Here is a 13,782-nt window from a genome sequence, read left to right as displayed (position 1 = left end):
GTACAGACTGTACAATGACCCACAGAGATGATAGGACTACTAATAAATTCACACCTTTTAATGCTTGATCTAATTAATCTATTATAGCACACTAAAACAATATAGAGTATGATCAATATTAAGTAAACAAAATCCTCTAACCCTTCAAACCTTTAATGTGTTTTTTTAGCCAAACACATTTTAATGATCTGTTGATAACCATTAATGCTACTTAATGGCATTAATGGTTATCAAGAATTAATACATTTGTAAGTTCTCAGGAGGAATTGGCTTTACCAGACGATTAAAAAAAATTTTGCTTGTTGAAACATCAGTTTTGATATTTTACACAGAAAACCTTTCAGTGATGTGTTCAAAATATGCACTGCTTGACACATTCATATCTTAAGCAAAGTAAACTTTATTTTTCAGTAGCTGTTTAAAATCAGAATGAAGAAATAAATGTTAGCCATTGTCAGTTTATGTGGTTCCCTGTATAATTGTTCCACTGAATGACTCGCCTCCATAGGCGTTTAGGCCAGGATCTAGATGCAGAGTCAGATGTTTCTTCAGATTACACTTCTTTGTGAAACCCTTGCCACAGCTGACACAAACAAAAGGTTTTTCACCTGTGTGTGTGCGCTGATGCATATCAAGGGTGCACTTCTGAATAAAACCCTTTTCACAAATAGTGCATCGATAGGGCTTTTCCCCAGTGTGTGTGCGCTGATGTGTGTACAGGTGGCCTTTCTGGGCATATCGCTTTCCGCACAGCGTGCACCTGAATGGCTTCTCGCCTGTGTGACTTCGCTGGTGAATTTCAAGCTGGCTGAAGCATCTGAAACCCTTGCCACACTGCATGCAGCCAAACCTCTTTGTCGATGAGTTCCTAAAACCATGGAGCTTCACATTCCTGGATGCACTGATGTTTTGTGAGGCAACATTTTGAACCACTTGTTTCCCTTCCTGCAGTGTAGCGTGAGCCGGTGTTAGTTGTGGATTCCACTGCATATCCTGTCTGCTGGAGTCAGCATGAGGCTGCTGGCTGCTTGAACTCATAAAGCTATTGATGAACATAGGTTGCTGGTGTCCTCCACTTGGTTTAGGATGCTGCATCACATTTGGAGCCTTTTGGGTATCCAGAGCTCCATCCTTTCCTGTTAACAGCAGATGAAAATGGAAAAACTCCCTAAAACCAACATAATGTAGCAAAAGCCAAACAAAAACAATCTAAAAACTCACTTGCTTCATTTGTTCTGTCTTGTTCAGTGTTCTTGTTTTCCACATCTGATGGCTCTTCTTTTATCACTATCAGCTCAGACAAGTCATTTGGTGGGTTTGCAACCTAAATTGCACAATTGTAAAAAAAATAATTGAATTTGATTCTATTTTAAAATTGTACACAGTTCTGCTAAAATACCAGGTTTTTATGAGAAAAAAACAAACAAACAGACCCTCATAACTCATTTGAAAACTTTTTCCACATATGTTGTGATGTTTATCCTGTGCAGCTTAACTGAAAACCAAACAAACCAGCGATAGTTTTGGACTTTGGCTCGGCCATTACCCTTGATTATGACGCAACCTCCACCACATTTCACTGTGGATATACACAGTGAAATTGGGTGAAACGGTCTGTCCAAAACAAACTATCCTGAAAGGTTTTGGTAAAATATCACCAAGTTTGGATAAGCCATTTAGAAGAAATGTCCAGTCTTCATAATGGCCCCATGCTCTCTCTCTCTCTCTCTCTCTCTCTCTCTCTCTCTCTCTCTCTCTCTCTCTCTATATATATATATATATATATATATATATATATATATATATATATATATATATATATATATATATAATTTTATTTTTTATTTTTTTTTTCCATTTATAAGAGACTGCCTTCCCTTTCTTAAGGTGTAGCGTACATATAATGCCACGGAAATAATAACTTTGTACCATGAGATTCTTTTGATCATTAGTCTTTTCTCTTTTTTTGCAAACTGTGGCTTTAGCTAAAGCGGTGGTATCCAAAGTCAACCCTCAAAGTCCAGTATCCATGATTTATGTTTTATGTTCGGAACTCGGAAATTCTGACTGGGAAGTCGGGGAAAAAAATCAACTGGAACATCCTGTGAAGTCAGATTTCCCTCTAGTCACGACTCATAAGTGGTGCTTGCTTTTGGGAAGTAAAAGCTGAAAGTGATGTTCTGCAAACTACATCTAAATTTTATATATTTAGTACCTAATACATTTATTTTTTCAGCTGAAAATGTGCCGGACATTTGTCAGAGTATATGTGGGAAACATTTTGAAATGATCGCTTAAATTCAAACAGGTTTAAAACAGACTGCATTTGATTCAGTTTGGATACTTACTTCAGGTGAAGTATGCTCGTCACTTTGGTGCAAACTGTCCATCTCTGTTGAGGTTCCTATGTTTTCCCACGTGGTTCCACTACTGTGCAGTGCACTTAAATACAAAACATTAGCGGTCAAAGGAAACAGTCGAGATCAAGAGCTTTGGGTAGAATTAAACACTATACATACTTTGAATTGTCTGAAGCCAAAAAGCCTTTATTTTCTGGAGACCCCCTCATCTCTGAGCATGCTGCTGCTGCTGCTGCTGCGTCCTGCCTGCGCTCCTGAGCCATGAACAGCAACTTCTCCATCAGCTGCAGCTTCTCTGTGAGAGAAGCGATTTCATTTCGCCCCCTTGTTATTTCTATTTTCAACATCTTGGACTCGATCTCCACCAGTTTGCTTATTTCCATCACAGCTGTTTTGGACAGCGCATCCATGATGGAGACGAGCTGCGTCTGGAAGGAGAAGGCTGTGGACATGTTTCTCGTTGGTCTCCCGCGACACGCAAAATTCACGCAGGCGAGTTGCCACAGTCAGGATTCCGTCGTGATGACTACAACAACATGTAGTTACACTGTCTGGTGCGAGAAGAACAGTACAGGCATGCATAAGGGTGAAACTCGAGTTGTTCGAATGGAAACTTTGGTTCCATCTACCGGTGAGGCGGAAGCATAGCAATTATACAAAAGTACTGTAATATTGACTTGAAATAATGGCATATGTTGCTTAGTTTACCAAAACGTTGGTTAATATTGGTGAATATTAACTAGGCGTCAACTTTGCATTCTGATTGGAGCATTTTGGACGCTGCTTTCTGGAGAACTGCAGCGACCAGAAAGCAGTGCGGTGTTGCAAGACGTGTGATTGGCTGATGAAACGTCAGTTCAGGAAGTAGTGCATGGAATTAAACTTACTCATTTGCCGACTGAAAATTCACATGACCATTTGCTGTTTCGAATTTTCTCTGCAAGGTAGTAAAAGTAATTTGTTTCATTGTTTAAAAATAATTACATTTTAGGCTTGTAGTTGTTTCTACGTACTAAGAGACGCGCTTGTACTAATATGCTGACTATTGGTTCTCCTGTACTTGAAGTAGGCTGCAAGTAAATTCCCACGCAGCCTGACATGTCTAGTAAACCACATTCAATACAAGTTTTTATTATAAAAATATTTGTTGAAGTTTACAAAAGCCTTGCTTCGTGCATTTTTCACACGGTTGCAAAACTACTTTGCAGCTGACTTCCTTTTATTTTGCAACCTTTCTCTCTTCTTGCAGTGCTGTGATGGCTGGAAGAAGAGTTGTGGTCTTTCCTTCCTCAGCAGAGCTCGGTCCAGTCTTGGCTCATTTGGTGATCTCTCGGGCCGAGAAGGCCATAGCCTCTCATGGCAGGTTCACCCTGGGTCTCTCAGGAGGAAGCCTTGTGTCCATGCTCAGCAAAGAGCTGCTGGCTCTGCCCCAGCCAGACTGCAGCAAGTGGGTGATTGGCTTCTGTGATGAGCGCCTGGTTTCTTTCGATGATCCGGAAAGCACATTTGGGCTTTACAAGGTAAAATTTCCTGTTACTGAGTTAATATATATGGCTCATAATGCATTGTGCACCAAATGGCATTTAAATTAAATGCCAGACTTCTCTTCTGTTTTAGAGTCAGTTGTTTCCCAAGATCAACGTCCCTGAAAGTGGAATCTTAACCATAGACTCCTCTTTGCCAGTGGCAGAGTGTGCAGAGGATTATGCCTGTAAACTGAAACAGGTCCAAATTAATCCCAAGCTTTTATGTTTTGCTACTTGGTTGGTTCTTTGAATTTAATTGAATTCTTAAATTCGAAATAACAGGTGTTCCCAGGTGAAGAGTTTCCTGTGTTTGACCTGTTGCTGCTGGGAATGGGACCAGACGGACACACATGTTCTCTTTTTCCAGGTCATCCCCTTCTGGAGGTAACTGACATTTATAACTCCAGTCTGTTCAGTGTTCAATCCAGAACCACTTCTGTGAACAAATCTCAAATTAAGTCTCCCTTTTTTATTTGGCTTTCAAGAAGTCGGACTGCCTCAGATTTTTCCATAAGAGTTTAACGTTGCCTACATTTGTATTTATATTTTCCTGAATAATTCTCTGTCACGTCCGATGCAGAAGAAATGAAATAGATTTTTCAAGAATAGTAGTGTGAATAAAAAATGATGCTTCTCTCATGTCCTGTCTTGGTGTCATGAAAGACCTTTGAGACCTTTGAGCTGAACTTTAATTAGTGATGTTTACACTATACTTTATGTATGGCTTAAATATACGTTCAAAGTGTTTGTCAGTCATCGGCATCTTCTGCACAGATGTGCTGTTGATGCTAAATGTAGAACTTGTCCCATACATTTCCCCCACAGAGAATAATTAAATGTTGTGCCACCAGCAGCTAAAGTCTGCTGTTCCCATCTTCCAGCTGATGTCAGGGTTAGAGCTGAATTGGAGCAATTACACTTTTCAACTCAGCCGACTCTCTCATAAAAGCCATCCCCAACCCTCTCAGAATTCAACTACTAATTAGTGCAGATCATCCATCATGCTGTGTGCATCAAGCTGAGAGATGATAGTTCCCACTCTGGCAAAAAGTAAAATGCTTTACATGAAATTTCTTATTCAGTAAGACCGGAAGCAATGCATCAATAACTGGATAACCCCCACTGACTCTAATGTATTTTGCTTGCGTAATATGAAGTGTAAAAAGCTTTGTCTGTGTCCCACACGCAGGAAACAGAGAAAATTGTGGCTCCGATCAGTGATTCTCCCAAACCGCCTCCACAACGCGTCACTATGACTTTCCCAGTGGTGAACGCAGCACGCTGTGTGACCTTTGTCTCAACAGGTGGAAGCAAAGCCGCTGTTTTGAAGGTGATGGTTAGACAAATATGATTTATACATAACCTTTCATTTTTTTATATGATATATAATGTCTCTACTTATTATCAGATGCAATGAAGATTTCACATGTGTGTAAATTTTGTGCTCGGAAAGCATGTCTGGATGTAAATCCTTCAATTTTCACAGTCACAATAAACATACTATTTGTAGAAAAATTAATTAAATTAACCAAAACCTTTTGGGGGGTTTTATATGCAAGTGACTAAAAACAATGTAGTAATAAAAACATCAACCATTTTGACACACTAACCAAAACAGAAGAACTTAATCTGCTTATTTGTGCAATTTTGCTCGATTGCAACTCAGAACTCATCTTTTTTTTTTTTTTTTTTTTTTTTTTTTTTTTTTTGCAGGAGGTTTTGGAGAATGGAAAAGCTTCGCCTTATCCAGCCGCTCGTGTTGCACCAATCAGCGGTGAACTGTTTTGGCTCATTGATGACCCTGCAGCTGCCACCTTGACTATCCAGGTTGAAAGGCCAGGTGCGGGAGCCAAGCTTTAAAACTCTCAGTCTGATGATGAATCAGCACATCAACAGGAAATACAAAATGGGACATTCCTGCATTAGTAAAATTGTACTTAAGAATACAATAACATACCTTAACACTTTCTGGATAATTACATTTGTGTTTTGCTGCTGTATGAATGTAATGTGTTTTGGAACATTTGTTGGATGTCTTAAGAACAAAGTAATTACTGTACTGTTATTCTTTCAATGCATTACCACTTTTTAATGTTAAGGCTGGTAAGTTATAAAAATACCCGAGTGTGATTAAAGTCTCAGTGTACCTGTAGAAATGTTTCCTTGGTGTAATTTATTTTTATTTTTGAGATTACATTTTCCTCTTTCTTTGAATACGACTGGGGGAAAAAAACACATTTTCATTCTGTTTTCCTTTAAAGGAGTGAATTGAGTTTATCTTTTGGTTTGACCGCCTGGAAATGCTTTTAACGTTTCTGAAATACGAAATGAAGAACACGTTTGATTTAAGAAAAAAAAAATCACATTTTGTGTCTGGTTGAGGTTTCCCCTTTAAGACGAGACTACACCCCTCCCCTTTAAGGCTCAACTTCGCACTACAACATCAGGGCACTCTGCACAGATTGCTTGTTTTGTGATGGGTGCGAAATGCAAAGCTACTATTCATTTTAATTTAAAACGAGTGCAATAGGATAATAACATAAAACACAGATAGTTGCCGCAATGCACGGGCTCGCCGTCCTCCCCGCCGTGCTGCTCCTGCTGCTCCTCCGCTGCTGCTCGCCTGTCCGGGGATACTTCGCGGAGGAGCGCTGGAGCCCCGAGTCTCCGCTTCTGGCTCCCCGGGTTCTCCTCGCCCTCATCTGCAGAAACTCCGAACACTCTTTGCCGTACTTTCTGGGAACTATAGAGCGACTCAAGTATCCGAAGGACCGCATGGCTCTATGGTAAGTTCCTGTCGGTAAGACTATACTGGAATAAGGACAAATGCCTGCGCATTTGGGAACGTCTCTTTTTAAATAAGACAATATAATGTTAAGGGGGAATAAAAGCGTTAGAAGTGATTTTGGACGCATGGCCAAATTATGTCACGCAATAGATTAAACGCTCAGTTTGGCGTTGAAAACGCATAATCAGTTGAGTAAACAAGGACGCAGTCGATCAAGTTTTATGTCCAAAACTTTGTTCTGTAAACGTGGAGGGGAGGGGACTTGGCCACGAGGGGAGCTGTGAGATTCAGTATTCAAAATAACATTTAATTTCAGCCAAACACTTTCATATGTCTCCATGTCTGAAACCAAACCTGATGGAGAAAATTATTAGCCTTGTAATTAATTAAAAATATAAAACTGTGCGATCAGCGAGCGCATAGTTTCATTGCAATATTGAAACAGTTTTATTGGACAGTCTGATTTTGAGCTAAATTAGCAAGTGCAAAAATAAATATTTAGCTGTGTCAAATCATTTTGTGACCTTACCCAATGGTGAAATTACTATGTGACATTAAATGGGATTTTAGGGCCATTTTAAAGCATCTGTTAATCTACACCACCTCAGTTATTTGGGGCAAGCCTTATTCCAAAGCAAATGTAGATTGTGCAAACTCATATTTAGGGTAATTTAGACATCTGTGGAAATAAGGGAGGGGTTTCTCACATAAAAAGTAAGCAAATGACATGCTCCAACAGCCCACCCAGGCTTAGATGCTCATCTTTTTCTTCATCATCTCTTTGCAGCATAACCTCAGGACTCAAGTGGTGCGCTCCTTACTCACAGTCTACATGTATTCACCTTTTTTTTGTTGTTGTTGTTGAGAAAAGCTTGGCAGATGTTTAAATCTGCTGTAAATAGGTTTTGAAATTTTAGTTTTACAGGCTCCTCAAGTCACAAACCGTTTGAGATGCTGTAAGCACTTCTTGTTCTTTGTACTTGGCCCTCACAGCTGTTTGTAATGGTGCCAAAAACCTCCGAATCATAACCCACAACACTGTCATTTAAATCCTGGGTGCATACAATTAGTTCTGCAGAGTGACAACAGTAAAAATAGACCAGATATAAGAGGTGCAACTTGTGTGATTATGTTTTTAGAGTAGGAGGGTTTATAGATAATTAGTATAAATTTTTTTTCTCAAGTAGTTTAATCTGTTTATGAGTAAGAAAAAGTTCAGATTTAAGTATGAGTAAAGGGTGAATGGCCCAAATAAATTTGGGAAGATGACTCAAGTTTCTCAGAAAAGAAATCTCTCCGGAACATCCATTATGACTTTCATCCAAAGAAATATCAAAAAAAGAAATCAAACTGTCAGATGGAATGTGTGTTGAGAGCAAAGACTGTTGTTTCACTTGACCAAAAATTTGGTTGTTACGTTATTTATCTTTTTTTGACAGTATATATACAGATGTATCCAGCAGAGTTACAGTAGATATATTTAATTACCGTAACTATGTTCATTCACCGAAATGGCATTAGATGTTCATTTTTTTTAATTTGTTCACTAATATGCATTTGTAGACTTAAATTGTGATACATTGACATCTGAAGGCAATGGTTTGCTTTGCATTTTATTTATTCAAATTCAGGTCAAACTTTTTCAGATTTTTGTTAGTAAAAACGTGTGATATTTTCCTTATTGCTTTTAGTCTGCTAAATGAAATTCCAATAAAATACCTTCATGTTTGTAGTTGTAAAAAAAAACACATGCAGTGTTTGTGTTTCCATGCACAGCAAAAGCACTGCATGATAATTTGATTATATGTGTTGTAAGTGCTGAAACAATATCTGTGGTATGTTTTCATTCATTCGCAGAGTTGTGTCAAATTTCCCCGCTAACACAGGCTCATTTTCCTCACAGTTCAAATCTTTTCCTTCTATTTTAAGGTTTAACAGACAAAAGGTTTCACTTCTTGATTGTGTCTTTTGTAGCCTTTGTGTGGTTTTTTTTTTGGACCGACTGCTAACCTAAAAAAATGTCATCTCAGCTCACAGTTTTTGTTGTGTGATGTTGGGATTATTAACACTCGATTCAGTTCCCACAGCTGCATACAATGACTTTACAAAAAGTGAACAGAGGACTATTGTTATTTGAGTCGGGGTTTGTCCTTTCAACCCAGTCTGATTAAACCCAATCCGGCAACAGTTCTGCACTAAATCATTGTGAGCCTGTTTTTGGTCAAACCTACTAATTTTATATGTTTTATTTCAATTTGTTGCACTTTTACAGGGTAGCAACTGATCACAATGAGGACAACACCACAGTAATTCTGCGTGACTGGCTTTTAAAGGTGGAGAACGTTTACCATTATGTGGAGTGGAGGCCAAAAGAAGAACCCAGGTTTGTTGCATTGAGCTTCCAATGAATTTAGGTGCTGCTAAATGAAATCACAGAATCAATAAATGAGCAAATTCCAATGAAGAACTCTTAAGATGTATTTCTCAGTCGTTACGAGGATGAAGATGGTCCAAAACATTGGACAGATCTCCGCTATGAGCATGTTATGAAACTTCGGCAAGGAGCGCTGGAGTCGGCTCGTGAAATGTGGGCCGATTACTTGATGGTAGGTCAATACACTGTTCTATCAATACAAATGCACAACACTAGGTGTTTCCATTTCTTAGCACTGAGCCAGTTGTTGAACTATTTTTATCCTGTAGTTGATGCCAATGGATAAGTGTAAAATCAAGGCCCAATCAAATGCACTGTTATAATTTACAAAGAGCACAGGGTGTCCATTTCGCACTGCTCCTGGTCCAATGCTTTGAACTGTAAGCACAATACTGTGCGGATTTCTATTTGCTTTCTCCTGTTGCACTAGTGTATAATCTTGAGGTTTCGTAGATCTACAATTGCAATAGTTTTGTCTACTTTGAATTGCTTCTCCACGTTCTCTCTTGAGAGACGGAGAAAAAAAAGTGAAATTGAGGGTTTTGTTTTAACTAGACAGTTACAGCTAATTAGTAGAGTCCCATTCTTGTTTCACATTCGCTTTTTTAAGACACTGCTCTGCACATATATTCACCAGACGTAAAAAGTTTATATGAGCCTTAATAGTCACGACAAAACTAAGTGCACCTTTGCTGTTTGCATAGAATTTGAGGAGGAATAGAGAAGGAATAGAGTAGTTAAACGAATCCGCCCTAACCCTATTACCAGCAGGTGTGACCAACTGTATAAAAGTGGGAGTGTTTGTAGTTTGCTCTGTTGAAAGAGATTGTCATCCTTGGCACTGGATTGTGGAAGGGTGATGGTTTCACATCGGTTTGCAACCACAAGACCTGGGTTACTGTGGCTATAAATTTACCAAATTACTCATGAGTCAAATCTGTGCCGATTTGGTAGTCAGCTTAAACTTAGCTTCAAATAAGGATCTCAAACCAATCTGCACATCTACAAAGGAATGACTGAAAACACCCCAGTAAAGTCCAGACCTCAGTCTGTTTGAAATGCCAAAGAACAACCTCAAGAGAAAATAAATACTTACAATTCTTAGTGACTTGAGGTAATTCTGTGGTAGAGTTGCAAATTGTTCCTCTGTAGTGAAAAAAGAAACCGATAAGCTCACGATGAACATTTCTCCCATCATTTCTACTTTCTTCTGTGCAGTTGGTGGACTGTGATAACCTTCTCACTGATCGAGACGTACTCTGGAAGTTAATGAAAGAAAATAAAACAATAATAGCTCCAATGCTTGAATCCCGTGGTGCCTATTCAAACTTCTGGTGTGGAATGACTTCTCAGGTAGTGTCATAATAATTTGGTTTACCTGATCTGATTTATGTAACAAACCTGCTAACAAACCTCCCCTCATTAGGGTTACTACAGACGGACACCTGCCTACCTCCCTATCAGGAAGCAAGTCCGCAAAGGTTGTTTTGCTGTTCCGATGGTTCACTCCACATTCCTTGTAGACCTCAGGAAACAGGCCAGCAGGCAGCTAGCCTTTCACCCACCACATCCAGAATACAGTTGGGCATTTGATGACATCATTGTGTTTGCATTCTCTGCTCAGATGGCAGGTATTTGACGTGTAGCCGCTAGCTTCGAAACATAATCATGATATTTATTTGATTGTTGTACTCAGTTTAATGAATTTTTTTCTGCTTTTTCCAGATGTTCAAATGTTTGTATGCAACAGGGAAACTTATGGTTATATTCCTGTACCCCTGCGCTCCCACAATACCTTGCAAGACGAAGCGGATAGCTTCTTACACTCGCTTTTGGAGGTTAATGGTAAGTTTTCTGCATTTTGACTGTAACCAACCACTTCCTTGTTGCTGGCTTCAGCTCTTTGACTACAGCATGAAACCTTACACAGCATATCATTTTTACCATTTCTGCATCTGTCTTCTATATTACATTCCAGTGCGGAATCCTCCCCTGATGCCTTCCAAGTACATCCGTGTCCCTAGAAAAAAGCCTGACAAAATGGGCTTTGATGAAGTGAGTGAAGTGATGTGAAGATGGAAATTGCAAAAATGGACTTCTGCTCATTTGTGTTCTCTAAGACTCCCTGCTGCTGATAGAGGTTTCATTTGATTATTTTATGTGCATTTTAGGTGTTCATGATAAACTTGCCGCGACGGACTGACCGCAGGGAACGCATGCTAAGGGCACTGCATGAGCAGAAGATCGCTTGCAAGATCATTGCAGCAGTAGATGGAAAGTAAGTAATAAAACAGTCTGTAGCTGTTACAAATGAATATTTTGTTCTTTGGGCCAACTGTAACTGATCATGGGCTCTACATCCAAAATGGATCTGCTTTAGGAGAAAATTATAAACCTAATACAGAAGTTATTTTTGTATAAGGAAATGGAACTGAGAAACAGGCCCAACTTAGCATCTGGATCTCTCTCAATTTTATGTTCTTAGCTCTAATGGTGTTAACAAAATCAGAAAGTTTCTGTCAGAGAATAGTGTTTGTATCTACTAGTGGAAGTTTAAGTAGAACAAGTTTGAAATGTTTGGAGGCAGGTAAGTGTTAATTGATGGCTGCACTGTTGCATAACATGCTGTAAATTTACATTAGGATGAAGCACTGATACACCTCCACATTGGATGTGTGGCTGGATTAAATGATTGTGAATGAAAGGAAGACACCGATTTGGAGTTCAAACTTATTTTACAAACAAAATATCTACTGCAGCTTTTCCCAAATGTCTCAGCTTTTTATTTGGTACAAATTATTCTTAAAGCATGCCATTTTTATCTTGGTGAACTTCTTCTCTTCTTTAGAATGGCTTACATGTGCTATAAAAATAAACTCCCCATGCCTTCATTTCAGAGCGATGAATGTCAGTGAAATTCATGCCCTGGGTATCCATATGCTCCCTGGATACCAGGACCCTTACCATGGTCGACCACTGACAAAGGGAGAACTAGGCTGCTTTCTTTCCCACTACAACATCTGGAAGGAGGTGAACTTCAAAATCAGAACATTTAAACTGTTTTAAAATTGATAAATACTGACATGTCATTATTTGTCTGTAGATTGTAGATCGCCGTCTGAAAACTTCCCTCGTGATTGAAGACGACCTGCGTTTTGAGGTCTTCTTCAAACGTCGCTTGATGAACTTGATGAGTGAGGTTGAGGATGAAGGTCTGGACTGGGACCTTATGTAAGTTTGTTCATCTTAATATCAGTAGTTTGTTCATCATTATATCAGTAGTTTTTCTCACCAAACCTTTTGGTTTCTTCCTTTCTTGCAGATATATTGGTCGGAAAAGAATGCAAGTGGATCACAAGGAGAAAGCAGTGCCAAATATTCATAACTTAGTAGAAGCAGATTATTCATATTGGACTCTAGGTTATATGATTTCCCTGCAGGGTGCTGAGAAGCTTTTGGAAGCAGAACCACTAAAAAGGATTTTACCCGTCGATGAATTTCTTCCTATTATGTACAACAAACACCCTGTGTAAGTTTTAACCCCTGCAAGCAAAAGTGCACACAGTTACAGAAACCTCTTGGCAAACTTCTTATTTTCCTCTCTTTGCTTTCTCCTTCACAGCTCTGATTATATGGAGCAGTTTGAAAACAGGGACCTGAAGGCCTTTTCTGCAGAGCCGCTCCTGGTGTTTCCGACTCACTATACGGGCGACCCCGGTTACATCAGCGACACGGAGACCTCCACTGTGTGGGACAATGATAAGGTCCGTACAGACTGGGACAGAGAAGCCCGCTCCGGAAAAACACAAGAACAGGCCGAGATCAGCCGCGAGGCCCAAAACACAGACGTGCTCCACTCCCCTTTGGACAGTACAGCTCGAGACGAGCTTTAAAAGAAATTGAGAGAGAGTGAGTGAGCTTAAAATTGAAAGATTCCGTTACTAAGACATCTGAAAATTTTTATACTTTTTTAACCAAAATGTTTTTGATTTACTTTCACAGCAGGGATGTGATATTGAAGTTTAAAGAATTGGATTTTTCAGACGTGACAATTTCAAAAGGGATCATGGCTGACTTTTATTTTGTATTCTTTTGTTTTATTAAAATTGGGCACTAGACTTGTCATTATCAATGGCATTTGCAGTACTCGCTTTCTGTCTGTCATACAGAAATCAACAGATGCATATAAAATTAGATTGTTACATTTCAGCCATTTTAGGTCAACTAATTTTATGTTACACAGCAAAATGTTTATTTTCCAAACATCTGAACAGTTGCAGATGAATAAACAAAACTCAGGACTTGTGAACATGTTTGGTTGCAAATTAAAAAAAGAAAAAAATAGTTATTTTGTAATTTTCTTTTTTTTAGTAAACCATTTCATCTGAGGCGTTTGGAAATATGTTCCACATGCTATAAAAATGATTCACCCTTTTACTGTGGAAAGATATGTGTGTGGTTTATTGTATGAAGATGAAATTAAAGGTTTCATTTTTAAAAGTACATTTTGGGAATTTTATTTTGACAATAATATGCAATTGTACATAATGTTAGCAGAGTCATTCTGTATGTGTCCCATGTGGGCTTAGATTTTAAGTTAGTCAACATTTAAATGTATTTTTATACAAGATGCAACAACTGCTTTACCTCTTAAGTGTGACCTCATTAGCTGTT

At 38.9% G+C, this 13,782-nt stretch overlaps 3 protein-coding genes across 3 annotated transcripts; 2 read left to right on the top strand and 1 right to left on the bottom strand.

Annotated features, from left to right (window-relative positions):
• Positions 1–382: 382 nt before the first annotated feature.
• On the bottom strand, positions 383–2,950 carry LOC129363580 (zinc finger protein 382-like). The gene is made up of 4 exons (XM_055035764.1): positions 2,520–2,950; positions 2,349–2,442; positions 1,222–1,324; positions 383–1,136 (listed from the first exon to the last, which is right to left on the bottom strand). Exons 1-4 carry the CDS (start codon positions 2,810–2,812, stop codon positions 460–462), a joined length of 1,167 nt encoding a protein of 388 aa, XP_054891739.1. The 5' UTR covers positions 2,813–2,950; the 3' UTR covers positions 383–459.
• A 266-nt stretch (positions 2,951–3,216) lies between these two features.
• On the top strand, positions 3,217–6,030 carry pgls (6-phosphogluconolactonase). The gene is made up of 6 exons (XM_055035859.1): positions 3,217–3,304; positions 3,610–3,880; positions 3,978–4,085; positions 4,169–4,270; positions 5,076–5,216; positions 5,600–6,030. Exons 2-6 carry the CDS (start codon positions 3,617–3,619, stop codon positions 5,744–5,746), a joined length of 762 nt encoding a protein of 253 aa, XP_054891834.1. The 5' UTR covers positions 3,217–3,304; positions 3,610–3,616; the 3' UTR covers positions 5,747–6,030.
• A 294-nt stretch (positions 6,031–6,324) lies between these two features.
• On the top strand, positions 6,325–13,611 carry colgalt1a (collagen beta(1-O)galactosyltransferase 1a). Its single transcript, XM_055035407.1, has 12 exons — positions 6,325–6,672; positions 8,947–9,057; positions 9,163–9,280; positions 10,327–10,461; positions 10,535–10,739; positions 10,834–10,953; positions 11,087–11,163; positions 11,280–11,386; positions 12,006–12,138; positions 12,212–12,339; positions 12,431–12,637; positions 12,731–13,611. The coding sequence occupies exons 1-12, from the start codon at positions 6,449–6,451 to the stop codon at positions 12,999–13,001; spliced, it is 1,836 nt and encodes a 611-aa protein (XP_054891382.1). The 5' UTR covers positions 6,325–6,448; the 3' UTR covers positions 13,002–13,611.
• The last annotated feature ends 171 nt before the right edge of the window (positions 13,612–13,782 follow it).

This window comes from Poeciliopsis prolifica, unplaced genomic scaffold, assembly GCF_027474105.1.
Source record: "Poeciliopsis prolifica strain line A6 unplaced genomic scaffold, Auburn_PproV2 SCAFFOLD010, whole genome shotgun sequence".
Lineage (NCBI taxonomy): Eukaryota > Metazoa > Chordata > Actinopteri > Cyprinodontiformes > Poeciliidae > Poeciliopsis > Poeciliopsis prolifica.
Note: the sequence above shows the minus strand (reverse complement) of the source record. Positions and strands in the feature narration are given on the sequence as shown.